At 37.9% G+C, this 26,420-nt stretch overlaps 2 protein-coding genes across 3 annotated transcripts in view; both read left to right on the top strand.

The window, feature by feature from the left end:
* The first annotated feature begins 4,877 nt into the window (after window positions 1-4,877).
* The window catches only part of syt17 (synaptotagmin XVII), a 32,682-nt gene continuing 11,139 nt past the window's right edge, over window positions 4,878-26,420 (top strand). Inside the window, exons 1-7 of one of the 2 annotated variants that reach the window (XM_065277999.2) lie at window positions 4,878-5,163; window positions 17,931-17,948; window positions 18,902-19,050; window positions 22,612-22,766; window positions 23,409-24,025; window positions 24,438-24,558; window positions 24,667-24,822. In XM_065277999.2, the coding sequence (XP_065134071.1) occupies window positions 5,122-5,163; window positions 17,931-17,948; window positions 18,902-19,050; window positions 22,612-22,766; window positions 23,409-24,025; window positions 24,438-24,558; window positions 24,667-24,822 (1,258 nt within the window). In that variant the 5' untranslated portion in view covers window positions 4,878-5,121. Of the gene's footprint in view, window positions 5,164-15,877; window positions 16,199-17,930; window positions 17,949-18,901; window positions 19,051-22,611; window positions 22,767-23,408; window positions 24,026-24,437; window positions 24,559-24,666; window positions 24,823-26,420 lie in introns of those variants that run through there. The other variant, XM_065278008.2, reaches the window with a different exon arrangement.
* Window positions 9,632-13,194, top strand: itpripl2 (ITPRIP like 2). Its single transcript, XM_065277989.2, has one exon. It carries the CDS (start codon window positions 9,950-9,952, stop codon window positions 11,423-11,425), a length of 1,476 nt encoding a protein of 491 aa, XP_065134061.1. The 5' UTR covers window positions 9,632-9,949; the 3' UTR covers window positions 11,426-13,194.

Genomic DNA, 26,420 nt, shown 5'->3' with positions numbered 1-26,420 from the left:
AATACCACAATATTCCAAAAGAAATAATAATGTTTCATTTTATTTTCATGGTGACTTTTAAGAATTTATATTTATAAGATTTCTCATATGATTTATCAAGCTTGCAATCCGAAAAAGAAGCTGGAGGAGGATCAGACTAGCAAGTCAATGTTTGTGTGTGTGTTACTGTATGTATATGTGTCTTTGCAGTTTCTGTTTCCAACATTATTTACCAGTCCTTGAACTGTGCCTGTTTTTCTGCGGTTCTTGGCCAGCAGGGCTTCATACTGTTCTCTGATTTCAGCGATGACAGCATTCAGATCTGCGGTAGGAACTGCGTCAACTTCCACCTGCAGACGCCTACTCAGTTGTGCCCAAATGAAAACATTGCCTGCAAACAAGAACCAATCATGTTCCAGACAGAAGTGTATCATATAGAAAGTATCTGATTCACTTTTCCACTTTAATTCTTCTCAGCAATTTTCAACATCAAACAATCCAATCAGATCTCGATGGACAAATTCAAATCCAGCCTTGCAATATTTCATTTCAGAAGCTGGTTTCACTTGGATATACTTTAATGTTTACTGTTATAAACCTCATGCCCGGTCGCTCTATCACGACTGAGCGAAACAGCGGGGGGAACGAACCCAATCGCAGACGAGGTTGGGGGGGACACGAAACAATACTTTTATTATAGTAAGCAACAAACACAAAGCAAAAACCCATGATAGGGAAACAGCATTAGAAATAAAACAGAACTGACTAACAAACTTGGCATCACAAATAGAACTTGAATAAGGACTTGACAGGAACACAGACTGGTCTCGACCTAAACACGGACTGGACACAAGCCGATCAACGTGATCCGGGGAGACCTTGCAGACAGGGTATTATATACGGGAACAAATCAAGAGGGAACAGTGGACACTAATCAAACTATGATGGGATGATAAGAGAAGATGAGGGGGGAGGGGCCTAAACAAGACGCGGAAGCACACGGCCCAAAGACCATGTGCTACCACACAAAACATGGGTTCCGCCACAATCCTGCCGCAGGTTTATGACAATTTACTATGATGTGGTTAAAAAAACTTAATTTCTATGAGGAAAAAATTTGTCAAGAACAGTCAATCAGCCATACTGTACTTGTGCTTAAACCATTTTAACAGCAGAAAAAATATATTTACGATAAAATATATAGTAGCCTAAAAAGTATTAATTATTACAGTTTTTTTCGATTGCTAAACGACAGTGGGCACAACTGGAGTCACATGTGCAAAACTCTAACTACAGTCTGCACAGCAGCAGTTCATGTGGACCAAACTCTAGTTCATTTTTCATTGCTTGAACACAGTTTTCAAAACTCTACACACTTATCCCATGACTTTAACCACAACCTGCACAACACTGTGGATTTACAGCACTTTGTTCAAATGCTAACACACTGCTGTCAAAACTGTGAACCACACATTCAAAACACAATTGATTTCAGTCTTGTGCCTTTCAAACACTGCTGATTGCAATTTCATATAAATATAAATTCCAATTTCATATATATATATATATATATATATATATATATATATATATATATATATATATATATATATATATATATATATATATATAAATTATGATAGGTATAGCTCAGAAAGACAAATTTAGGAAATGACGGGTTTGTGGAAGCAGAAGGGCTCTCCTGATTTTGCTAAGTGGTTGATGTCCTCAGGGCAACATACCCCAACCTACCCCAACCCTAACCATAACCAAACCCTAAAATCAGAGGGACATGATAAGTAAAAAACAATGGTCCAGAAACAGCTAATCTTGGTTGTAAGCTTAAATTTACGTAAAACAAACTATAATCTTATTTCTGAAATCTGATTGGTTGATTGAAATGTTGTTCCAGGGTTAACATAATGTTGCCCTGAGGACATCAACCACTTGGCAAAATCAGTTCGAGTGAGGGGGCAGGGTGGCAGGTAGTGGCCTGATGCTAGAGAGAGGCAGGATTAGCCCCTCATTTACAGTTTTTTTCGATTGCTAAACGCCAGTGGGCACAACTGGAGTCACATGTGCAAAACTCTAACTACAGTCTGCACAGCAGCAGTTCATGTGGACCAAACTCTAGTTCGTTTTTCATTGCTTGAACACAGTTTTCAAAACTTTACACACTTATTCCATGACTTTAACCACAACCTGCACAACACTGTGGATTTACAGCACTTTGTTCAAATGCTAACACACTGCTGTCAAAACTGTGAATCACACATTCAAAACACAATTGATTTCAGCCTTGTGCCTTTCAAACACTGCTGATTGCAATTTCATATAAATATAAATTCCAATTTCATATATATATTTCATTTATATATAATATTACCTTTCATGTACTTTAAGTTTCTACCTTTTTTTTCATTACTGTAATTCCGTAAATTACTACAGACAACTGAAGCAAACTGCTAATTTTCATTTACCCTAAAAAATTATGATGTTCTAAAAAAAATATTGTGATAAATCAATAAATAAATCATTCTTTAAAGAAAACATTACTTGGTGTGACATCACTGAAATTGTTAAAACTGTAAAGATATAAAGTTAGTATTTTGTGTATTGGTGTTTGATGTTAGTGTTTTTCCTCTCAGTGTGTTGTGAGTGACAGTGTGTGTTATCTCAGTGAGGGTTGTGTTTAGTGTTTGGCTGCACGGAGCTGTTTTGAGCCATATGTTAAGAGTTGTGCTCAGGTGACTTTTGGTAGTGCAGACTGTAGTTAGAGTTTTGCACATGTAGCTCCAGTTGTGCCCACTGGCGTTTAGCAATCGAAAAAACTGTATTTGTTTGAATTACAGTATGTACTTTTAATTTCTACCTTTTTTTCTCATTACTGTAATTCCATAAATTACTACAAACTATTGAAGCAAACTGCTAATTTTAATTTACCTTAAAGAATTGTTCTGTTCTAAAAATTTCAATAAATCATGTGATAAATCAATCAATAAATAAATAATTTTTTGAAGAAAACATTACTTTGTATGACGTCACTGAAATTGTTGAAACTGTAAAGATAAAAAGTTAGTATTTTGTGTATTGGTGTTTGATGTTAGTGTTTTTCCTCTCAGTGTGTTGTGAGTGACAGTGTGTGTTATCTCAGTGAGGGTTGTGTTTAGTGTTTGGCTGCACTAAGCTGTTTTGAGTCATGTGTTTAGAGTTGTGTTGCTTGAAGTGAGTTTTGCAGGTGATATGTACAGTTTAGCTCAGGTGACTTTTGGTATTGCAGACTGTAGTTAGAGTTTTGCACATGTAGCTCCAGTTGTGCCCACTGTTGTTTAGCAATCGAAAAAAACTGTAATTGTAGGATACTGTCATTTTACAGTAATTACTACACTTTGTTATTGCATATAGGCTACAATAAAATTCTGTTGTATTAGTGAACTGTAGTAAATATTGTAATTGGCCTAATTTAATATTACTAAGTAAGATTAGAAAACACATAAACATTATAAATTGTTATCAATAAATAAATAGAAAATTAATCAGTGACGTATTTCTTTCATCCAGTGATAATAATTATGAAACAGCACAAAGACATTTAATCGCCGCCATCTAGATGTTTAATACAGTTTTTCTCAGTCGCTTTGGTACATTTCTCGAATCATACTCACAATTTGCAAAACAGTAAGTGCATTTCTCAAAACAATTCGTACAAATAGCAAAACACCATGGATAACCTGCAAAAGCCACTCTTTTACTCAAAATCCTTAGTTCATCTCTCAAAATTAAATATCTGTGTCAATGAACATGTCAGTGCCATCAGAATAACAAGTCCTTGTGTCATTGTGTACGGATAAGACAGTCAAATTGTTTAGTCATGTTGTCATTATAACAGTTTACTCTGGAGGGATGTTCTGATGTAAACTATGGCTAAAGATTTGATGACAATATTGTAAATTGTAAGTTATACCTTAGTCTAAGTTATGTGGGAGTTTGATTGCAAGAGACTGGACAAAATTTACATTTACGCTTTTACTGTTTGTACTGTAATTGGTTGACAGACCATGTCATAATGATACAGAAAGGAAAAGACAGCACTGCATAACATAAGAGTAGAAATGTGAACATGGGACAATATCTTTAGGGAAAACTCTTCCACCTCCTGACCCAGCAAACATGTTTGGCTAAAACAAGGCTAAATTTTGGCTGCCAGTAAAAGTCTAATAGACGTCTAACCATGACCCAAGAATAGACGATGTGTATACTTGTAAAAGAAATGAAAGCAAACACCTTGAACACTTGTTGACTTTGCTTACATGTTGGAATATCATACATCATCAAGTTATTTTGGCAAAAATGGCATGTAACCAAATTCAAGGTTATTTAGGGTAGAAGTGGGTTACTATTGGGTCTATAGTTAGCCATCATTTCAACGTCTCGGTTTTTGCTTGCTGGGGGACGTTTCTGTCTGTTAGAGAAAGTCAAAATTCACCTGCGAGCAATTTACCAATTCATGACAGATTTAGAAAAAAACGTCTAAAGGAAATGTATGGAAATATGTTTGACCAAACCCTGTATTATGAGAACTTGTTCAACCATTTTGCAAGTAAAGACTTATACTATGAACCAATGCCTAAATGTTGTGTGGAGTGAGACTATTCAACAGAGACCCATTATAATACATTTTGATCAACATGACATAAGCAACTGATAATGTAGGAAAAAGCAGAGAATTGTACATAATCATTTGCATGGATGTACCAAAGCATTTGCAACTTGTTCAAAGAAATGAGAAACTGCTTTTTGATGTGCACAAGTGACACAATGATGTGAGAATTGAACAAGCAGTTTTGAGAATTTCAATTCTGATCTGAGAAGCGACTGAGAAAAACTGTAATATCCACTCTTACCCGCAGTCTCAGCAGATCAAAAGTAAGTAACTACTGGAATAACTCTACATAAGAGTCCATTCATAGATGTATTGCCTTATCATATGCATTTACTTGTTGTTATGTAGAAGTGTCTAGTGTAAGGAGATACTAATGCTTTTTCTCCATCTGTTGATAAGAAGGGAAAGCTCATATACTTCACAGAATGATGAGGGTAAACCGTGCAGGAGAGACCGCCATCTGAATCTGTGCTGGTCAGATGACTGTTTTCAGCCACACACAAATTCGGACTCTTGTTCAGGTAATTATTCCATAAGCTAAAGCTAAACCAATGTAGTGCACTGTTTAAAAATAATAAGTGTCAATGAGTTCTGCTATATTTTACATCCCTGCGGGAAAAAAACTGCATAGACCAGCATAATTCCCTTGCTGGTCCATGCAAACACAACATATGCTGGTCTTGCTGGTATGACCAGCATGGAATGCTGGTGCTGATACTGTTATGCTGATGACCACCAGCACCAATCCAGCATGGGAATTATGCTGGTCTATGTTGGTGGTCACCAGCAAACCAGGACCAAAACACAACATATGCAATTACAGTATTTTAAACATACACTAAATGTAATGACATTTCAACTGCTGTTACAGAAAATGTAGTTTGAAGAGAAACAGCACCTGAGTAAGTTTAATGAGAATGAGACAGTATATAGATTTGTTTTTTGTTTTCGAAAAATAAGGATTTTCAGGACGAAATACTCTAAAAATGTTAATCATTTTCGCAAATTATACAATAAGTTCAATAAAAAAGTGTAGTGACATGTGAAGGAATTGTTGATATCATGGATATTCAGAATGTTTTGGTGAACATGGGCTGGATCTGCTCACCCTGGCTGTAATAAAGTGTAAGAATATCAATGTTTTCACGTGTCAAAGTCATATTCACATGTTTTGAAACATTGCAGTTCTGTTTTAGGGCACAAGAGGACAGTATTTTCAAGCATACAACAATGGTGAAGCCTAAATCCTATTGCATTGGTAGTTTTGAAAGCTGTAAAACTTCCAAAGACTCTGGTCTACTTACAAGTGAGCAACCAGAACTTATAATAAAAAGCTTTATTATACTGCTTTAATACATTTTGTGTTAACATTTTTTAATGTATACATTTATTTGCTTCATTATTGTTGTTGAGACCATCCCTTATACAAACACTGTATTTATCAAATGCAATGATGATATCAAATATTATTTAGTGTTTTGTCAGTCATGTCAGAATATGTGCATGCGGTTTTAGGGAGAATTATCACACAGATGGTTACGAAAACATATAACGTAATCTGTTCAGTTTTGAACAGCTGGCTTGGAGGCCCTAGAAGTCTCCTTCCTGTGGTTCCCATGACCTAATCTATGTGCCACTCAGAGCAGCCTGGGGACCTTAAACTCTCCAGAGGCTACATTTTGAAACACAATTTGCATTCTGTCTCTCTGTTCTCTTCAACTGACTGTACTGAATATACAGTATGCTCATGAGAAGGCTGTTTAGTTTGGCAGTTTGTGTTAGGGGGCAGAGCTACTGTATAGGCCTACTCATATCCAGAGAGGGAGAAACTGATGCAATCCCTGTGTAACTACAAGCACTCCTCAGCTTTCAGTCTGCCGTTGGTTGTGACCACATGTAACCCTTAAAAGACTTGATCATAGTTCTGAGGTTTACAGCACATTGTTTCAATTGCCCAGTATCCCCATAATAACAAATCTTTAGAGAACTTTAACCAACACAAGTAATTCGTTTAAACGTAACTTTTTTAAAATACCATCACAGTTTACAGTTTTTTTCGATTGCTAAACAACAGTGGGCACAACTGGAGCTACATGTGCAAAACTCTAACTACAGTCTGCAATACCAAAAGTCACCTGAGCTAAACTGTACATATCACCTGCAAAACTCACTTCAAGCAACACAACTCTAAACACATGACTCAAAACAGCTCAGTGTAGCCAAACACTAAACACAACCCTCACTGAGATAACACACACTGTCACTCACAACACACTGAGAGGAAAAACACTAACATCAAACACCAATACACAAAATACTAACTTTATATCTTTACAATTTCAGTGACGTCATACAAAGTAATGTTTTCTTCAAATAATTATTTATTTATTGATTGATTTATCACATGATTTATTGAAATTTTTAGAACAGAACAATTCTTTAAGGTAAATGAAAATTAGCAGTTTGCTTCAATAGTTTGTAGTAATTTATGGAATTACAGTAATGAGAAAAAAAAGGTAGAAATTAAAAGTACATACTGTAATTCAAACAAATAAATGAGGGGCTTATCCTGCCTCATTGTCTTCCACAAACCCGTCATTTCCTAAATTTGTCTTTCTGAGCTATACCTATCATAATTTATATATATATATATATATATATATATATATATATATATATATATATATATATATATATATATATATATATGAAATTGGAATTTATATTTATATGAAATTGCAATCAGCAGTGTTTGAAAGGCACAAGACTGAAATCAATTGTGTTTTGAATGTGTGGTTCACAGTTTTGACAGCAGTGTGTTAGCATTTGAACAAAGTGCTGTAAATCCACAGTGTTGTGCAGGTTGTGTTTAAAGTCATGGGATAAGTGTGTAAAGTTTTGAAAACTGTGTTCAAGCAATGAAAAATGAACTAGAGTTTGGTCCACATGAACTGCTGCTGTGCAGACTGTAGTTAGAGTTTTGCACATGTGACTCCAGTTGTGCCCACTGTCGTTTAGCAATCGAAAAAAACTGTAATACATTTGACAATTTGGAGATCTGAGCATTTATACAATGCTGGTCTTATATTTCTGATTATCTCAAAGACGTTGCAAAGCGTGTCTCTTCATTTGCAACATTTGCATTGTGCCACAGTCAGAGAATTTGCAATGCAGAAGTTGCCACACAAGGCTTACTTTTCATAATAAGCCTGTGTAAGAGGAAGCTGAGCCATCTGGAAACACTGCATGAGTTACACATTGTGAACCGATCACATGTTTTTAGATCTTAATAGCACACTGTTAGGGCCAGTTGGTGATAAAGTGCACACTTTAAATGCACATATATGCATAAGATATACACAATGGTCTTCAGACCATTTACTACGGACTTTGTGCGAGTAGTAAAGACAAACTATAGAAATGCTTTATACATAAATTCTGAAAGCATTCTTCACAGCGATGACATTTAAGAATATTTTTGGTTCTTCCTTTTTTTATAGTCTTTACATCCGTTTCTATTACAAGATGCACTTTGTGCGACAGATGGTTCTGTGGATCTTTTAATTTATGAAACTAAAAGTTCATGTAAGTTTCCCTCTCTTTTTAATAGCACAGGCTCAATATAAACAGTGTATAGTATGTGTTGTGCCGAAGAGCTTTCGTGCACAGTCATTGGCGTTCTGAATCAAATAATTGTGAGTTTAGTTCTCAAAACTTCCCCCCGGACATGACTGCTAACCACAAGATGTTCTTTATTTAGGTGGGTCTGCATTCAACTATAAGTGCAAATTATTAAAGCATTTATCTCTTGTGTGTTTGTTGACCCCTAGAGATAGCTTGGTATTTTTAGAGTGGGCCACACGGATCAGAATAGCACCAGGAGATTGATAAGAAGGTACACATTTAACCATTAAAATGAATATCACTTCCTTCCACAGGCAGCTGCTTGGTGAGCTAAGTCCCGATAGACATATTGTTATCTAAACATCCTTCAGTCGGCCATGTGTATTGAGATGTCTCTGTGTTTAACCTCGGTAGGGTTCAGGCGGGTTTGTGTGACACTATGCAGTGAACATCTGTGGTTGTTTGAACTGAATGCACACTGTTTTGAGGTCACGGACAGTGTTTGTTTAGGGCAAAAGTCTGAGGGAAATTGTGACTGTGTGTAAGGCCATTCTGCTGTCTTAATGAGTGCTAGATAAAACTGACCAACAGGCTGACCAAATTATCTTAATACTTTTAAGAGCAGATGCGAATAAAGAGTCATTTTTTTGACTGAGTTTTGAATAAGCCATTGGTCCTCCACAGTACAACATTAAAGGCTTTGGAGATCAGATGTGACCGAAGCATAGACTGACGTTAGGGGTTTGTAACACAAAGGTACACAAACTTACTGTGAAAACCGCCATCACAAAAGCTAAATAAAATCTGATTGTCTATACTTGTGAAAGCCGAATTGTGAAAATGTCTTTGTGTTATTATTTTTAAAAGTAAAAATAGTCCTCACCATAAAAACAATGGTTTGAGTTGTCCTCACCAGTATAGTGAAACAAACGTGTGTGTGTGTGTGTGTGTGTGTGTGTGTGTGTGTGTGTGTGTGTGTGTGTGTGTGTGTGTGTGTGTGTGCGCATGTATTTGATCTGTAAACATCAATGGTCTTCTGTGTGGTTTACTGAGTGGCACACCCTACTGGCAACATCTTTTGTATTTATTTTCCAGCAGCTTTCAAAGGGAGTTGTGTATTGACATCAGTGACAAACGTCCAGTTATATACTGCAAACTCTTTACTATTAACTTTTGAGACATCTGATCACTTAACATTGCATTGGATTGTAGATTTGCATGTTGTTAGTGATAGTCATGCTGTGTATATGTCTAAATAGAGGCATTTTGTCAGTTTGCACTTCCCATTTTTAGCTCTGTGTTTCTTTAAGAGGAGGAGTGTGGACAGTCGCTGGGTTTTGAACGCCTCTTTTTTTTTAAACAGAAATTCCTTTCTCAAGAGTTTGGCATTTCCTCTGAGCTCACACACTGTGAGACCGCTCTCTCATTTCACACAGCGCTTGTGACAAAAGGGGGGATTTTCAAACATCCTGAACGAGAGGATTGCTCTTGCCCTCGGCACACGCCGCATCGCCAAAGAAACTTTACGTTCCACAGCAAGCAGGGTTTTAGTTTTTGTGTGACAGGGAAGAGGAAACATCAGCTTGGATTTGTTTTTTTAACAGCTGGAAGAGAAGTTCAGCATGGGCTAGCAGCAATTTTTCTCATAGAGCTGGAGCGAACTACACAAAAAGGTGGAGGAGGATGAGTGTTTACACTGTCAACCTCAGGTTATTTTGGCCGCTGGCCACTTGTATTGTTTCGGTTCTGCTGCTGCTGCACCAAATAATCTTTAAAGCTTCTGAGGACCAAGGGAAAGATTGCTCTGACCAAGGACCGGGAGTTATCACACTGTTTAAGTACATTTTAGCTTTTATCTTATGTTACTTCTTCATTAGGTACTGCTCAACTCAGCCTAGATCTTCAAAGAGGTGTTTCTACAAATTTCCTGAGGTACATGGAAAATCTGGAGTCTCCAGGAGGGAGCTGCTGGACGATCACTTTGAGAGGCATGTGCGTCTCTCTCCCCATGTGTTGGGCCACAGCAAAGCTCATGTTGCCAAGTTGGTGAGTGAACTTGTGAGGGTGGGACGCACCGACGTCCCACCCGAGTCTTCTCTGGCCTTCCGAGGTGACTTTATACAGATTGGCAGCTCATATGAGGAGCACAAAGTCGGCTCACCTGACTGCTTTGACATCCTGGTGCCTCTGCGGACCCCTCGGGGGCTTAAACTTGAGGCTGGGGTTTGGGCGGACAAACGTGGGGGGCCGCCGTTGTGTACGCTGAACACCCCTCGCAAGGGGGAGTGGACAAGACGTCACAAAGCCTTTACCGACACATTCATGCACCTACATGGTGCTCAAAGTGCTTATAGGATGAGTCCAGACTCCATCCAGCGCTGGTTTTACACAGCCACCCAGCGCTGCCTCGCTGCCGTACGTTATCCGTTTGAGCAGCGCTGCTCCCTCAGCCTATCTCTCGGTGAGGAGCAGCAGGTGTTGCTGCGAATGATGCCCCGCTCTGATTACGTCTGCTGCCACATCTCCATGGGCATACGACTGATCCCAGCTTTTCCTCTCGGTGATGGAGCCTTCTTGGTTGCATCCCAGCAGGCTCAGCAAGGAGAGGACCTCTGGACGGTGTATTTTCCGAAGCAGGAGCAGAAACTTCTAGCATGGCTAAAGGGAAGGTTGCCCTCAAACTCTTGTCATCTGAAGTGCCTTCAACTACTTAAGGAGGTGAGGAACCTTGGTGGGGAGACGCTAGACCAGCAATCTAGAGCTGAATGGGGCAGGGTACTTTCTTCCAATGCTCTTAAGACTTCTTGGCTGCGTCTCCTGTTCAGTACACCACCTGAGGCCTGGGAAGAGTGCAACCTTGTGGACAGACTAGATGATCTTCTTCGCAGTCTAAAGGAAAGCTTACAGTCACGGGCTCTCTGCCATTTACTCCTCGGGGGAGATAATGGGCTCTTGCCAGAGTCAGTTAATCTGCCTAAACTCATAAAGGAGACGGTACCCTCTAATTTGTGGGCAGAATTCAGTGATGTAACCCTTGATATGGTCTTCGCCCGACTGGTCTACTCTTGGAACCACCTCCCTCGTCTAATTCGTCTTGGGCGGCCACAGAGGTCCAGCCTGGGCAGAGGTGTTCACTGCAAATATATAGATGTAGAGTAAAGGTCAACTATAAATGGTATTGCTTAACACACACCTATGAATTGCTACACATTATGTGGCCTTAAATAATATCAGCTATTTTTGAGCACTTGTCATTGTGTGGATTTTTTATATCTCCTTTTTGCATCCAGCTGTTTATGAGTTAAAATTAAAAATGAATTTTCTCTGCAGAGGTGTAGCATTAAAGGCAGGGTGCACAATTTTTGAAAAACATTTTTGAAGAGTACAAAAACACACTTGTAGCCAATCAGCAGTAAGGGGCGTGTCTACTAACCGACATCGTTGCCTGGGTTGCGTATGTGTGGGGTGGGTCTATCAAAAGATGGTCCAGATTCTGTTGGGGTAGGGGCGTGTTTGTTTAGATGATTTCAAATGTCAACATTGGCTTTCAGAGATCATGCACCCCGCCTTTAAACCTAAAATCCAAATGTTGTAAAATAGAATACGAAGCACTTAAATAATAAATAATAATATAATAATTATATAAAAAAATAATCTTTTTATATAAAATGTCTTAGGAAATTTCAGAAGTCGTCACATTGGTGTTTATGCAAAAGTATTTAATAATCCTATAGAGAAGTCTTTTGTTTACAAACATGTTAAGACTTGAAATTTTGCATTTGAAATTGGAAGGTGAAGCTTGTAAACTAAAAGTCATTAGGCTTGTGTTGACTCAGGGTGACCATGATGTCATTATTGTGGGGTAGTCATTGCAGTCTGCGGGTAGTGCGCATGTTTTTCCACTTACCCACAGCATTACTAATGTCATTCTCAACAGATCAACATCCTGTTAAGATGGAAACATTGCAGTGGGACAAAAAAACTTTTTCATTGTTTTACTAATAATCTAGTTAAGTAAACCTGATAATTTGATGATTTCAGATGGTCTTATAACAAAGAATGTTGTTTAAGTACTGTAACATTTTCAGTATTGCTTAATTGATACTTAGCGTTCCATGGATAAATGGCATAATTACAGCGGTGCTTTTGCCCACCTCAGCTCATTACCATAATCACCCCACTTGAGTTTAAGGCACTGATGGCATGATGTTACCTCTTTCCAGGGATCCCAACATGCATGCACATGATCTTTTCCCACATGATCTTGTTGCCATGGAGATATGCTACCCCAGCCCAGAGTGGCTTTGGTTTTAATGGTTAATAGCATTTACCTTTAAAGAGGCAGAAGAGATTCTTATTGATCTCTTGCGGGTACTTGGTGGCACAATGTTGTTTGGTATTTAGCATCCTGCTCAATTAAAGCAAACCTGTTCTTCCAAAAATCTGTTCAAATCGTGGTCATTTATTTCAGACAGATCAGATATAGTTAAAAGTGGACAATACCACATTTGTGTTACCTAAGCAAAGAAGGTGGTTTGGAGGTGGTTCTTCGTTTCTGTTGCAAAAAAAAAAACAGAACAAAAACTGAAATAAGGAAATAAAACAGGAAATGTTTTGGAAACAAAACTTAACTGTAGTCCAAGCAATATAAAATATACAGAGTAACTAATGCTGAATGTATGTAAAATAATGTATAACTTATATGTGAATAATGTAGACTGATTGTAAAATACATTGTACTTGATGTACATATAAAAGAAATATGAGAGACAGTCTGTGTGTATATATACACATATACATATATATATATGGTAGATATAACTTATATGTGTTGTATTAAATGAATTGAAGTATATATATTTTGGATTGCACATGGTTTTGTTTTATTTTGTCCTTTGTAATAAATAAAAGGATCTCATTGTTCTGGACTCAAACAGTTGGCTCTTTTTTGTTGTACAGCATGTTGACTTTTTGGTCTTCACTAGGGTAACAGTATTGTCCTTACACTATTTGTGACAATCTAAGTTTCTTTGTACAAGTGAGGCCATAAAAAGGGACAAAAAAATGAACATTTATGAAATATTTCTAAAAGTATGTACTTGTTGTCCAATATTTATCCATAAGCAGGTAGGTTGTGGGTAAAAGAAAATTATTGTTTGATTATTTCACATTTCAATCTTTTTAATCTATTTAAAGGGGATGTTTCACAGGGCTTTTTAAGATGTCAAATAAACCACTGATTCTTGAAACTTTGGCAAAAACATGTCCCACTACGAAAAGTGCTAATTCTGTTGGAAATTAATAACATTTTCATGAAGAAAAAGAATCAATGTTATAATCAGGGGGTCCTTTGCATATATGTAAGGTTCTTTTATAAGTTTATTTTTATTTTTTATTAATTTAATGATTATATGCTGGCCCATTACCTACAAAATCAGCTGTCCTCGGTTAAGAGATAATCATTTTAACTTGATTAAAAAAGCCAAAAGTAATAATTGAATTGAATAATATATTTACCACATGAAAGGGTACATTGTAATATGTATTAAATACTACAAACAGTGCGTTTTGAACAATATTTACTATTATTCTGTGATTGCTCAAAATGTGTCCCACATATTCGTCACCACCGTCAGATATTTTTAAAAATCAATAAAATCAGACAACTACAGGGTCAACTGCGGACCTGAGGACCCCATTTTCAAACTTTCAGCTCTACTGCATGCTTCAAGATCACTAAAGCTCCTGTATGTTTGCTATTTTCTCTTAAACTTAGCAAACATACATAGCAAACCATAACATGTCAACACCGTCATCTTTGTATAAAAAATATTCGATTAGATTATGAAATAAATGTATCATTTTTAAGAAGAGGTCTGAAGTAGCTAGCAACAGAGGGGAAACAAGATGGCTAATGTGAACAACTCATGTTATTGTTGGTTGTTGTTGTTATAAATGCAAATGAGTTGATTTCTGCACTTAATGGCAGTGCTGTGGTTGGATAGTACAGATTAAGGGGCGGTATTATTATAATAAGATCCCCTTCTGACATCACAAGGGGAGCCAAATTTCAATGACCTATCTTTTCACATGCTTGCAGAGAATGGTTTACTAAAACCAAGTTACTGGGTTGATCTTTTTCACATTTTCTAGAATGATAGAAGCATCGGGGACCCAATTATAGCACTTAAACATAGAAAAGTCAAATTTATATAAATGTCCCTTTAAATCATTTCCATAACTGATTTTTTTTGCTCAGTGACAAAATGGCAAACATTGTCTGTAATCTGGTTATGTGGTGTGTAGATGAGTGTTTAGTGTGGGTCCCAGAGCTTGTGTCCTCTAACATGAGAACATTGTCAGATAATTTATAATCATCATTTAATTTCTCCACATGCCTGCAGGATTTGGCTTGTTAACAAGGTAGAATTGGATGAAGTATATATTTAGGGATAAAAAAAAATGTACAGTGTAAATCAGCTTTTTCGCCATTTTATGGTATGCAAGTAAAAATTGCTAAACCAAACTTTGCTTCTATATATATGTCCTCTAAAATAATGACCTCAAATACCCCAATACTCTCCATAATTAAACCCAGTTATCTGGAGCCTAGAGTGCACATGTGGCTTCAGTTCTGCCATTAAAACAGATGAGGGAGATAGCCGAAGTGACAACAGCAGAGGTCACTGTAAGCCTGTGTTTGATATTCAACCAGATGCGTTTTAACAAGTGCCTGAAGTCAAACAATCTCTGTCTCGCTGTTTTGCATTCATCCGTTTATCGTTTAAATGTAAAGTTTCAAATTGTAAAGTTTTGCTGTTTTTGAATGTTGGGTCTTGTTTATTAAAAATACTTTAGTCTGATATAATTGAATCTTGTTTACCTATCTAAGGAGGCTGGACATCCCCAGCATATTGTTTTTCATAAGGTTAGAACATATTGGTTAGTTTATCTTGCCGTTGTCCACCTCACAGACAGGATTTGTAAGGCACTAGTCTTTGTAATGAAAATGAAATTAATTATGCATTTCAAAATGGGATAATGTGGCAAAACGGGATACTTTAAGTAAAACGCTACATCCATTAATTTAAGCAAATAACAGCAAGGCCATTCTGGTCTGATGAAACTTACCTTAAAAGTTCCTTACCATCCACCTACTCGGGTTTAAATCCTCCAGCAGAAATAGCCATTATGTCATATACACCCTTTTATTAAAATCTGTGTTATGTTTTCAAGAAAGCACATTAGTAGATGGCCACACAGACCCTTGCTCTTGTAAACTCCCTGCATTGCATGTTGCCGAGGTAGCAATTAGCCCTTTCACCTGCCGTCTGCCTGTCTCTCCTCAGCCTCTCCTGTCTGTGCTGAAGGAAACAACAAGTGGTTCCAGCCAATGAGGGGCTGTAAAAAGTAGCTGGAGAGACACATAACAGGTCTGATATCCATCAGTGCTTCTGCAAACCTGGATGAGTCACTAGTCTGAAAGCAACACGGGGCAGGAGGGGGAAGGAGGGCACTGTTCTCTCCAGGGAGAGGAGAGCCGGTTGTCTGCGTGTCATTTCTGAAGAGTAGGCACGACCGGAGAGGAAAGAGGGGGAGATTAGGAGCGACTGGGTGGGTGGGATTGAAGATGCTGGGGAGGATGAGGAGATAGATAGATACAGACAGACAGACAGACAGACAGACAGAGACAGAGAGAGATGGAAGTGTTTAGAGTTTTGTATTTGGAATAGATGTTCATCATCACTTTTGTAAAGATGGACAGAGTGTCCAAATCAACAGAGACCTGAATGAACAACCAAATAGTCGCATCTACTTTCTTTCTCTCCTATCTGTATTTGTGAGTAAATCCGGATATGTTAGGTGATATGTTGCTCTGTATGGGAAGTGAAACAGTGGGGTAGGAGTAAGAGGAGAATGGCGTACACACAGGTGAGTCTCGGTTACTATATTACTGCAAACACACTGCCATATGGATCTATCTGGATTACGCTGTTTACCTTCATCTTGTGTGTGTTTCTTTCATCCTGACAGTCAGTTTAGATTTTCTTATTGGTTTTGCTCCTTATGACTTGGTCAAGGCCTTACAGCTTTTCGATTATAAATTAATATGTATATGTGTATTTTATCATCATGCAATATTTTAAACAGATATAAAGATTCACAGCAACCCTAGAAATGTGTACGTAAACATTATTTTTCCATTGCAGGCTTTTAAATGATATAATATATGATATTTTGGTATATTGTACAGTTTGTACTTTTGCACTATGAGCTTCTAATAATGAGACTCTTAATACCAAGCACATTACAACAAAACGTATTACATTTATATTATTAAAAGAATCATTATTGACATTTACTATGTAAGTTTGCTTTGTGTGTCTGATGTTCAAACTCAGTGGAGCGGTGTATTGGTGTCTTTATGTTGTATTATGACTCATGATACTAAGCTAGATTGTACCTGCTAAGCCAAATTGCTGGCATTAGCCATGTGGTTTGATAAGAACTGGTGGTCGCTCTCCGTCTCTTGACCCTTGTACGTCATCTCTGGCTGAGCCAGAGGCAGCAAGGTGCGGGTTGGGAGCGACTGGAGCTCGTATCACTGTTACCATGGTTACAGCCACAGCTAATTGCTTAGACAACATTGGACCAGTGATGAGGAGCAAAAGAGCTGAGCTGAGGTTAGGAAGAGGGACGGGGGTGGGGAAGAGGAGAGAAATCAACATGTAGTGTTGAGAGGAGGAGGTAAACATCAATTGTGTTTTAAGTGTGTAAGTAGTCTGATATGTTGACTTTCTATGTTTCAGACTCTGGTCCTTAAAAATACTGACCAAGTGACAATTTCTAATAATTCTTAAAACGAGAAATGTGAAGCAGAAACCATCGGTTTGCCAAATATATGAGCCGTGATGCAATACCATTTGAATGCAAACGTTGTTTATTACATGGCTCCAAAAATAAGGGGATATTTAAACACTCTAAAAAAAAACGGCCCAAGCTGTCACTGAGGCAGTACCCTTTAAAAAGGTCCTGATATGTACCATTTAGGTACAGATATGTATGAGACCAAAATGTACCTTTGAAGTACTAATATGCAGTTTTTTGTAGCATTATTTGATAAAAAGTAAAAGTGGTTCTTTGCTCGTAATCATAGAAGAACCATTTTTAGTGCCATATAGCACCGTTGAAGCACCTGTGTAGAACCAAATTGTGCTATGTAGAACCATATGTGGTGCTATATGCCCCCTATTTGGTTCTACACAGGTGCTTCACTGGTGCTTCACCGGTGCTATATGGCAATAAAAATGGTTCTTCTATGATTACGAGCAAAGAACCACTTTTACTTTTTATCAAATAAGTACTTTTATAGTGTAATAATATAAACTCTTTAGGTGCAAATGTGTACTATTTAGGAAGAGGGGACCACCCCTGTAGCTAGGGACCATTTTTGAACATTTAGTTTTGTGCTGTTGTTTTTTTATTTTTTAATAGTGAGGGAAAGTAGATTAGTAGAGTTTTACAGCTAAAGTTCACTAGGTGCTTTATGTAATATGTGTACCTGACTCCCACGCTGACCTATTGTGGTCCTCTTTCCCTTTTTTTTCTCTTTCCTACGCATTAACCTCGACGTCCTGATTGCTTGACTTTTGAAAAAGGACAGTTGGAACCCATTAATGAGGTATGTCACACAGACACATTTTTCATTCGCATTCCCAGATGTCCCCAAAACTTATCCAACTATGATAAGTCAGAAACTTGTAAATGACACCTACAGGTCTTTCAGACTATTGAATGCTTTCAAAAGCACACTTGCCTGTGTTCGGCAAAAATGATGTGCCTACACAGTCGGAGGTGTATTGGGACCTTTTCCTCCTTTCTTTTGGTCTGATTTTTTTTTACATTTAACATTATGCCTTGGGTCATTTGTCATTTCACCAGCCATAGGCACATATGATGCTGTCGTGTTTTTTTCTCTTTGGATTTAATCAGTCTGAATCAAAGTTTAAATTGATAATTGGAAACACTACTGTCCAGATTAATAATGACCTGAGCACTGTTCCACCTAATGAGGGTCACATTGAGAAGTGACTGAGTGCTGTTTAATGGGATAAGAATCTTTTTTATTGACCATTGGCAATTCAGATAGAAAGTGTAGTCATACTGTGGATTAAAAGCCATGAGACATTTAATGTCCTCATAGAAGCCATCACTATTAGCTTCTCAATTAATATGTTGTGCGCCATACTGTATGTGGGTGTACTCCTAAACGTTGACAGAACCTTTTACAAAAATGTGCATTAAGCAGAATCGAAGCTTAAAAAATGTTGTACATTGTAAAGAAGTTTGCTTTCATCAAGTTGATCATGCAGTGTTTAATACAATCTTTTTTTAGTTAACACTATTTGACTGATATAATATTACTGCAAAACCCCAATGGAATATCAGGAATGCAAAAAAATAAGCTTTCTGGCATTTCTTGTTACATTAACACTTTGTTGAAACGTAATTGCCCAGATGAATAATAATAATAATAAAATTATCAATTTGCATTGAATGTTTGTTAGATATTTAGCTTCCTTGAATTATTCAGTTGCTTTTTTGAGCACTATTTTTGTTTCCCCATGTTGTTAGGGTCTTCTGTCCAGACTGTCTGATTTTCTGTTGTGTCGCTGGTCATGCCGCTCGTGTTGGCAGTGGTGCTGGGAGTGTAGCTGCTGTCAGTCCACCGATGAGGAGGTGGAGATTCTGGGGCCTTTCCCTGCTCAGACTCCATCATGGCTGTGAGTAGTGAAGATATCCTTTATAATAATCTAGGTTGTATCCAGTTATTTAGGTCAAAAATGAAGACTTTTGCTAAAAATAAGATTCATTTAGGTGTATAGTTTGTTGTAGCTGTAGTTGCAGTCAGTGGTATCGCAGGCAAATGAATACATCATTATTTTTTGAATCAGGTGGCTTTTCTGAGACTTTTAAGCAGGCTCTTTAGCTCTAATAGCTATTTGTGTTTAAAAACAGCAAGGCTATAATGATTGAAGTAGACAAATTAATCCTATATAAGGAAGGATAATTTGTTCTATAAATAATCTCCAGGGGATGTCAAGCTAACTTTGCAAGATGTAAACAACACTGGTCCAGATGCTCTTCCTGTTGTTTTTAAAGGGGACAGAGAATGAAAAACCATTTTTACCTTGTCTTTGTTGAATAATGGTAGTCTACCCACATTCACAAACATACAAAAAGTGCTAAACATGCTAAACATATCAGTCTCATAGAAATTTCTCTTTTAGAAATGTCAGCCAGAAAACGGCCCAATCTGAAAAACTGATGCTTATGACATCACAGGCATCTCACTGCCCCTCCACTTTAAAATAATTGGCTACATTTTTTGAGTGGGAGCAAAGTCAGCCAATCAGTAATGAGATTGCAAGTTAAGCCAGTAGGGGGAGCCAAATAGGTGCAAAACCACTTGTTTAAAATCCCCCCCCCTAAAAGAGCTATCTGAGAGAGGTTTTTAGGAAGCTTCTAAGGCATTACAGACCCAAACAAAACATATTTTGTCTACATGTCACATCACAGAACAAGGATAAATACCCTGTTCAATCATTCTATGTCACCTTTAAATTTTTGGTTCACATTTATTTGACATTTTCTGTTGGTTGTATTTTGTTCTAATATTAATTAGTATTAATATTGTTCAGTGTCAAAAAACTAAAACAGGAAGTGCTTTTGGACCAGTTTACATCTTGCAAAATGGTCTAGTGATGAGGATCGTTTTAAATGACATCATTAAAAAATAAGAAACTGTGATGATGTCCTTGGGGTTTAAACAAAGGTGGTCATACACACATTGTACACGTTTTCATTTTTGTATTATAAACCAGCAGTTGTAAAACATCAATCACACTTGCAAAACTGATGGAGAGATGTGGTCACCAGAGAGTGCTGGCTTATGTTGCTCTGACATGTCCGTCTCACGTGTTGACTTGTGAGAACTGGATGTTTGTATAAAATCCATCAAATCAAGAGGGACCAAATTAAAGTTTGAGTGGCCCCTATTTCCCATATTCATGACTGCAGGCATCCAAAAGCATTGTGATCAAAGATTTGGGCGGCAGTGGTTCAGTGTTTCATGTAGGTTGTTTACATACTGGAAGGTTGGTGATTCAATCCCCGACTCCACCTGACCAAGTGTCGGGGTGTCCTTGAGCAAGACACCTAACCCCAGCTGCTCCCGATGAGCTGGATGGCGTTTTGCATGGCTGACACCGCCATTGGTGTATGAATAATGAGTGAGTGAATGGGTGAATGTGAGGCAAATTGTAAAGCGCTTTGATGGCCATAGGTCTGTTAAAAGTGCTATATTAATGCAGTCCATTTACCATTTAATTCATAATTAAATGTGCTTAGTGTGTAATTTTTACTGCATATAACTCATGCAATACATCCCCATCTTTTTAAGTCGGGGGAGACATGTACACCTCACCCTATAAGTCTACCCTATCCCATTTCTTCCAAGGCCATTTGTTTTAGGATCCTCCGTTGCTATGACAGCAATCTCCCCTGAGCTGTAGCCATGGACACAAAGGGTCCTTGATGTTCCCCAAAGGGACACTCAGAGTCAGGCCTTCATGAAGATATCCCGCAAACAATATTACCTCAATAGTTGACAAACAACCCGATTCATTTATTGGTTGAGAATGGTATAAAATGTTTTTGTATTTTAGCCTATTGAATTGGTTTATTTGGCCAAGACTTGTTTTGTAATTGTCAGGCAATGTGTGTCAGGGCTGAGCCAAGTCAAAAAGGACCGAGTCCAGTTTCAGGCTCATTCTGTTCCCTGAAAGAGGACTCAAATACTCATCTCTCTTTACTTTCTATCAGACCCGCATTTTTACTGCTGCAGCTCTTTTTGCCTTTCTGTGTGGAGGTTGCATGTTGTGGTTTCCTCTGGTACTCTGGTTTCCTCCCACAGTCCAAAAACATGCAGGTTAGGTAAATTGAAGATGTCAAATTGCCCAACCTGTGTTAACTTGTGTATGATTAACTTGTGTATGAATTCATCAGTTTTCGCCATGAATATAGCCATAGATGCTGGAATGGTGTTAAGAGTAAAAAACAAACAAACAGATGTGTTGGTATGACCTGAGAGCGGCATGTCTACATGACTCCAGTAGCACTCGCTAATAAAAAATCGTTAAAAACAGCTTTTAATCGAGTAGATGTTGTATTGCATCATTATGTCGATTAGTGCTTTACAGCTGTACATGGTGGTCCACGTTCAAATATATAGGCCTTTATTGCATTTCATTTACATGCAGCTCTTCACACGCCTACACTAAACTTAATGGGGGAAAGAGAGAGACAGATGGGGAAAAGAAACAAGTGATACTGGACCAGTTTGTGTTCACACTGCATGTTTTCAGCTAACAGTACCATTACCGAAAAGCGAACCGTTCTCAGACCACCTTCCTATGATCTCGTTTTGGTCACTTTAAAAGGGTCTGAGGATATTCGGACTCGGAGTGTTCACATATGGGACACAAACCCAGCAAACAAATCTCAGACCCCTGAAAAAGAGACATCTGCAGCAGTGTTTCACACAAAATGATATAACAGCAATACTACAACCTCAAATCAGAAAAAGTTGGGAAAACATTCAGCACATCATAAAGAGGAAGATGCGACAAAGAAGACCTAAGACAGTTGAGCAACTAGAAGCCTGTTTTAGACAAGAATGGGACAACATTCCTATTCCTAAACATTGTTCCTCCTCCAGCTGTTCCTTATATGTACATTAAAATGTATTATTAAAACTTATTGCTACCTGTCCCAACTTTTTTTGGAATGTGTAGCTCTCATGAAATCCAAAATGATCCAATATTTGGCATGACATTTCAAAATATCTCACTTTCAACATTTGATATGTTATTTATATTCTATTGTAAATAGAATTGCACAGAGTACATTGCACATTGTACATTGCACAGGGTGCTCTCCTGAAAAACAGCTTATGCCAACATAAGTTGGTTTGTGCTGGTTTGGTCTTGGTCTAGATCGGTGGTCACCAACCCTGTTTCTGGAGATCTACCCTCCTGCATACTTTAGATCCAACCATGCTTCAACCTCTAATTTTTAGGTAGCCATGAAAAACTTGATTATGATTGAAAATATAATATAATATTGATGTAAGGTCATGTCAAAGATTAAAATTAAAGTAAAATCAATGATTGAAAGCAAACTTTGATGCTCCTATCTCATAATTCGATTATGAGACTTTAGCCTGGATTTCACAATGTTTCTCTGTTTACTGTGCAAAAGCTTAACAAAATCATCTTTTCCAGCCTGAATGAATGTAATGATGACAGAAGCTCAAATTCTCCCACTATGGCCCCTGACCTTGATTCACCTGCTCAGTCCGACACTACAACAAACTGCAGGCCGTCCTCTTCTTCAGAGACCTCACGCTCTACCTTCAGCCTGGCAAGCCAGCTTGCAAGTGAGTCCAAATCTCTTTATGTATATAGACTAGAGTAGGTATAAATCTTTTGCCCAATCCTAAATTTCACTTGTTTCCTAAAAGTTAAACCCAACATGATCTCACAAATTCCGTGAAATAGTCACAAAATATTTTGCTCATGTTTCGTGTCATTATCACGTATTTTCGCCAATTTACATGTCCGTACCACAACTTTTTTTTCTTGTCAGTTTCTCGTATTGGTTACTTAACTGTTTTTCCTATTTTTAAACCGTTGTCGCATCAGTTTGGGGTTAGATTTGCTGTTTGCGTTAGGATGTCACTTTAAGTATTGCTTTATACTAATTTTTTCGTATGCTTTTTAAACCATTGTTTCCTGATGTTAGGATTAGAGTTGGATTTGGGTAAGGATGTCATTTTATGGAACAGAAAGTCGATCTAACCCCAAACCGAAGCAACAATGGTATAAAAATAGGAAAAACAGTTGAGTAACCAATAAGTGTAACTGACATGAAAAAGAAGCAAAATATTTTGTGACTATTTCATGGAATTTTTGAGATCAGGCTGGTTTAAACATGCCTTGTTTTAAGTATGATCTTAGGACTAATATTCCAAACTTTAAATTAGGAGTGAAATCTGATCCATTTTTTGTACATATCTCAGGTCTCAATGCCCGACGGCCAAGCTCCCCCATGGTGGATGTAAAGCCTATTGAGTTTTGGGCCATGGGACCCAGGAAGGAAGTAGTGCAGCCCCTTCGTAAACCCTCGACGCCCCCAGATGACTACTACCGCAAACTGGAGCCTCGCCTATACTCGCTGGACTCAGGCAGTGATGATGTCGACTCTCTGACGGATGAGGAGATTCTGGTGAGGTACCAGCTAGGCATGCTGCACTTCAGCACACAATATGATCTCATCAACGGCCATCTCAGCGTTCGAGTCATCGAAGCCCGGGACCTTCCCCTACCTGTAACATGTGATGGTGCTCGCCAGGACATGGCCCACTCGAACCCGTATGTCAAGATGAGCCTGCTGCCCGACCACAAGAACTCCAGGCAGACTGGGGTTAAACGTAAAACCCAAAATCCAGTGTTTGAAGAACGCTTTACTTTCGAGCTCCCTTTTCTGGAAGCCCAGAGACGAACTCTGCTGCTGTCTGTGGTCGACTTTGACAAGTTTTCACGACACTGTGTCATTGGGAAAGTAGCTCTTGCTCTCAATGAGGTTGATCTGGTCAAGGGAGGACACTGGTGGAAGGCCCTGGTACCCAGCTCACAGGTACACAATTGCTCTGAGTCACGTTTTTTTTTTTAATTTTATGTCTGACAATTACTGTGAAGTTGTTAAATGCAATTAAAATAAGTTCAGTAATGTTCTTATACAGTTGGGCTAAAAAGTCCACATTGAGAACCATGAAACTAAAAAAATGAGTCTTCATGGCATAAAAACAGAAATAGACTTTTGTAATCTGGGTTACTGTATATGCACACATACATTTGATCATTGGAGTTTTCATGGCTGTGAGATATTTTTATTTATTCAATAATAAAAACTGTGCCAATTGAAGACCAGTGTTAAACCAAAAGATACAATTTTTAAGTATTTTAACACTTAGAAATTTAGTTTAAGATCAAAATTGTTAATTGTCATTGTTATGTATACAATTTTATCCCAGTATTTGTTTTTTCAGAATGAAGTTGAGCTTGGTGAACTTCTGCTGTCTTTAAACTACCTGCCCAGTGCTGGCAGACTAAATGTGGACATCATCCGAGCAAAGCAGCTGCTTCAGACAGATATGTGCCAGGGTTCAGGTAAATCTATTTCAATAAGTTGTCCTCACACACTACCATCTTATTGTTTAAATAAATGGATACTGCCTATAAATAGCCATTGCATTGTTTTTGGTTTTCTGGTTCTAGATCCTTTTGTCAAGGTGCAGTTAGTGACGGGCCTAAAGCTGGTGAAGACTAAGAAGACATCCTGTATGAGAGGGACCATTGACCCCTGTTATAATGAGTCCTTTAGCTTCCGTGTTGCTCAAGAGGACCTTTGTGAAGTCAGCCTTGTGTTCACAGGTATTGTTTTTATCAGTAAGAAATTGATTTTTGTAATAGATTTTTCATGATGGGGTTATAAGACAACATTTGATGTTGTTTGTATAAAAGGTTGTTGATTTTATTTCTTCATTTCTCTCTGCACTTTAACATACAGTACTGTGCAAAGGTCTTAGGCCAACCACCACCAGACTTGTTGTTTTAAAATTATCTATTTATTAAGATACAAACAGAAAATACAGGAAATATGTGCAAAAAAAAGTTTCAGGACTAAATGTCTTCTTTAGGCATTGTGGGTGTTTAGTGTGACCTCTCTTGGCACTAAAAACATCTTGAGCGTTTTTGAGCAGAATGAAGTAAAAATACTAATTTCTTTAAAGGAACACACCCACATTTTGGGAATTTAGCTTATTCACCGTATCCCCCAGAGTTAGATAAGTCCATACATACCTTTCTCATCTCTGTGCGTGCTGTAACTCTGTCCGACACAGCCACCGCTAGCTTAGCACAAAGTCTGGAAGTGAATGGCTCCAACTGCTCCCAACAAGTGACAAAATAACGTGAACATTTTCCTATTGATGTGTTGTGATTTGTATAGTCACACCGTGTACAAATAACAGGTCATATGAGACACAGCCATCTTTTAACAGTATATATATCTGGAACTATATTTTCAGAAGGCGAAGCACTGCTACTATTTATGTGTTGTGATTTGTATAGTACACGGTGTGAGTATACAAATCACAACACATAATAGGAAAATGTTTGTGTTATTTTGTCACTTATTGTGAGCAGTATGCTAGCTGGAGCCATTTACTTCCAGACTTTGTGTTAAGCTAAGCTAGGGGGCGCTGCGTCAGACAGTTTCAGCACGCATGGAGATGAGAAAGGTATGTATGGACTTATCTAAAGCTAAATTCCCAAAATGTGGGCGTGTTCCTTTAAAATGAGAAATTAGGATTTAATTTAATTTAGGTTTAAGAGATCCTGCAGTTTCCTGCTATTGCTCAAGTGGAAGGGAAGTTTACCCTTAAAACTTGACACATCGGTTTACATTTGTATAGTTTTTAATACTATATACACATTTCCTTTATTTTCTGGATGTATTTTATAAAAGAGACTGAGAAACAATTTATATGATCACTATAAAATTGCAAAAACAACAAATCTAATTCTGGCATGGTGGCCTAAGACTTGTGCACAGTAATGTACATTTTTTACCATTTTATAATGTGATTTTCCTAATGGCTCCTAAAGTTATCTTGTGTAAGAGAAAAAACACTTTAGAAAATAGCACTGCCAGTTTAAGGACCTAGGTCTGCATGGGTCGCCTCATTAAGGTTCATTTAAATTCCAAAAGAATTTATTCAATTACCAATGCTGCCAGTCAGAACCTGACCTGGGCAGTTGCTCACGCTGAGATTTCATGCTCAGACACATACTGACATTTACTATTTGCTCTTGTCACCCAGGTTAAGCCATGCTATGTGATTGCACAGGTTGAGCGTGACCTGCTCTCATAACATGCCATTTGAGAGAGTGGAGAGAAATTAGCTACAAATGCAACTCCAACTCCCCATTTATCTTTTGAATTTTCATGTTGGTCTAGGCTGGTTTAT

The sequence above is a fragment of the Paramisgurnus dabryanus genome, chromosome 3, assembly GCF_030506205.2.
Source record: "Paramisgurnus dabryanus chromosome 3, PD_genome_1.1, whole genome shotgun sequence".
In the NCBI taxonomy this organism is placed as follows: Eukaryota; Metazoa; Chordata; class Actinopteri; order Cypriniformes; family Cobitidae; genus Paramisgurnus; species Paramisgurnus dabryanus.
This window is presented reverse-complemented; position numbering and strand designations above follow the sequence as displayed.

Excerpts from the sequence above, each read along its gene's own strand:
- itpripl2 (XM_065277989.2), top strand. The coding sequence starts at position 9,950 with ATGAGTGTTTACACTGTCAACCTCAGGTTATTTTGGCCGCTGGCCACT.